We start from the raw sequence: 2,375 nt of genomic DNA, 5'->3' as shown, positions 1-2,375 counted from the left end.
TATTTTTATTAAGAAAATATTTTCACAGATTTTCAGTTACTTTTCTTTTGGAGGGACTTTATGTGTATGTTTAAAGGTGCTGAAAGATCAAGATTATCTTGCAACCTCTTGCTACTGTATGAATGTAAGAATGAATGGATTAAACTAAAATAATTTCTTACATGCTTATCATGATTCAGTCATCTATTTCCGGAATTATCTAGAAATTGTGTTTTGTTTTGTTTTGGTTTTTTTGCTATGTGTTGACTAGATTGTTTTTCCTTATTTCCCATAATTTTCTAACACAAACTAATAAGGTGAGGTTGAAGATAAAACTTGGAATTGAGGTAGAATAAAAGAATAAATCAAGGGATTTATTCACTTTAAAGAACAGAGGGTATATTAATAGAATTATATCATTTTTCCTCAGCTATGAGTTCACTTATAAATTAAGTGAATTTGATCTGATTTCCATTCTTTAGAAAATGTTGAGGATGACTTTGCGGATCTCCTTGGTTTTAATGCTATAAATAATTGGGTTCAGTACAGGGGGCAGAAGAAGAAATGCAGTGGACATCATGGTATGAACATATGGAGGTGCTTTGTGACACCATCTATGGACACTGGACAAAATGATAAGAGGTATATAGAAGATGGAAATGGCACCAATGTGAGAAACACAAGTGCTGAAGGCTTTGTGTCGTTCCTTTGGGGATGCAATGGTGAGCAAAGAATGAATGATTAGAACATAGGAAAGTACAATCAAAGGAGCATCCAAGCCAAATGTTAAAAATATTGCAACTAATCCATATATGCTATTGGCCTTGATATTTGAACAAGAATGTTTTATCACATCAGGATGGTAACAGTAAGAGTGAGAAAGGATACTATTATTGCAGAATGACAAGCGTTTAAGAAGCAGGATCACTGGAGTCATCACAAGAGCACCTCTAAGTACCATCATCAATCCAAATTTTATAATTCTGGCTGGAGTTAGGATTGTGACATATCTGAGAGGGTCACAAATAGCAATAAAACGATCAAAGGACATGGCCAACAAAACTGAAGACTCCATAATAGTGAGGAAATGAATGAAAAATAATTGACCAATGCAAGAATCTAAAGTAATCTCTCGAACATTAAACCAGAAGACACCTAAGGTTGTTGGCAGTGTGGATAGGGACAAGCATGCATCAGTGGCTGACAACATGAAGAGAAAATAATACATGGGCTCATGCAGACTCTGTTTAGTAATAATGACAAACAGAATCATGCTGTTTCCTGAGAGAGCAATAGCATAAAGACAACAAAAAGGAATAGAGACCCAGATATGATTATCTTCCAGTCCTGGAATTCCCGTTAAAAAGAAGGTCAGAGATAAGGCTGTGTTGTTTGGCAAAGCCAGCATGGTGAATTAAGAAGGTATTATTCAAATGGAAAAATCCTAAATCTGCAAAATGAAAAAAAAAAAAAAAAAGAAAAGCAATTATGGATATTTATAGCAGAGCATTGATATAATATATCTTTTTCTTATTGTTCAATTAATATATACAACATAGTCACTTTATTGTCCCCATCTCATTTTTCACATTATAACCTGAATATATATCAGAATACATATCAAAGAATATTAACTTCCCATGTACGGATCTTGTGATAATTTAAAGCATATTAAAACATTTCTTCAAGTTAATTAATTAGTGTGACTGTAGAATTAAGAAAAAAATATAAAGATTCAAAGATTATTTAGGTGATGATGATGAGAATGGCAATGGGAGAAGGTGGAAGCAGCAGTGGTGGTTCTGGGGGGAGTTATGTTTATTTCTAAATTCCATGGTTAAAGAATGATAACAATATATTATGGAGCATTTAGAAAATTATTAGATTTAATAAGAATACCAGAAACATAAGGGCTTTCAAATCTGCTATTTGAAAAATGAATAATGAAACTAGGGTTATTAGCATGGAAAAGTTTAGATTTACAGAGGAACATGAAAATTATCTTTAAAAATAAAATAATTATTTGCCCATTGAACATGCTGTAGGGTACGATAATGACAGTATAGAGGAATGTCAATATGATGCATTTATATTCCTTGGTGCTGTTTTAATAAGTGTGAAAACATAACAGAAACACTCAGTGAATACATTTTAGGGCTTTTTTTTTATCCTACTACACTATCTCACTTGGTGATCCCATTATTTCTCATAGATTGAGTTATCATCTTTATATAAATAATAACCAGATCTATAAATTTTATTGGGCAGCTAGGTGCCTCAATGGATTGAGTGCTCAGTTTGATGTTAGGATGATTCAACTTCATAAGGTCAAATGTGGCCTCATACACTTACTAGCTGTGTGACTCTAGTCAGATCATTTAACTCTGCCTTAGTTA

The 2,375-nt window shown here is 32.8% G+C and overlaps 1 protein-coding gene across 1 annotated transcript; it reads right to left on the bottom strand.

Moving 5' to 3' along the window:
• Nucleotides 1-457: 457 nt before the first annotated feature.
• LOC127558106 (olfactory receptor 51F1-like) lies at nucleotides 458-1,387 on the bottom strand. The gene has a single exon (XM_051991333.1). The coding sequence runs from the start codon at nucleotides 1,385-1,387 to the stop codon at nucleotides 458-460; it is 930 nt and encodes a 309-aa protein (XP_051847293.1).
• Nucleotides 1,388-2,375: the final 988 nt, after the last annotated feature.

Source organism: Antechinus flavipes, chromosome 3 (genome assembly GCF_016432865.1).
Source record: "Antechinus flavipes isolate AdamAnt ecotype Samford, QLD, Australia chromosome 3, AdamAnt_v2, whole genome shotgun sequence".
In the NCBI taxonomy this organism is placed as follows: Eukaryota; Metazoa; Chordata; class Mammalia; order Dasyuromorphia; family Dasyuridae; genus Antechinus; species Antechinus flavipes.
The sequence above is the reverse complement of the archived record's forward strand: the minus strand, read 5'-3'. Positions and strand labels throughout refer to the sequence as shown.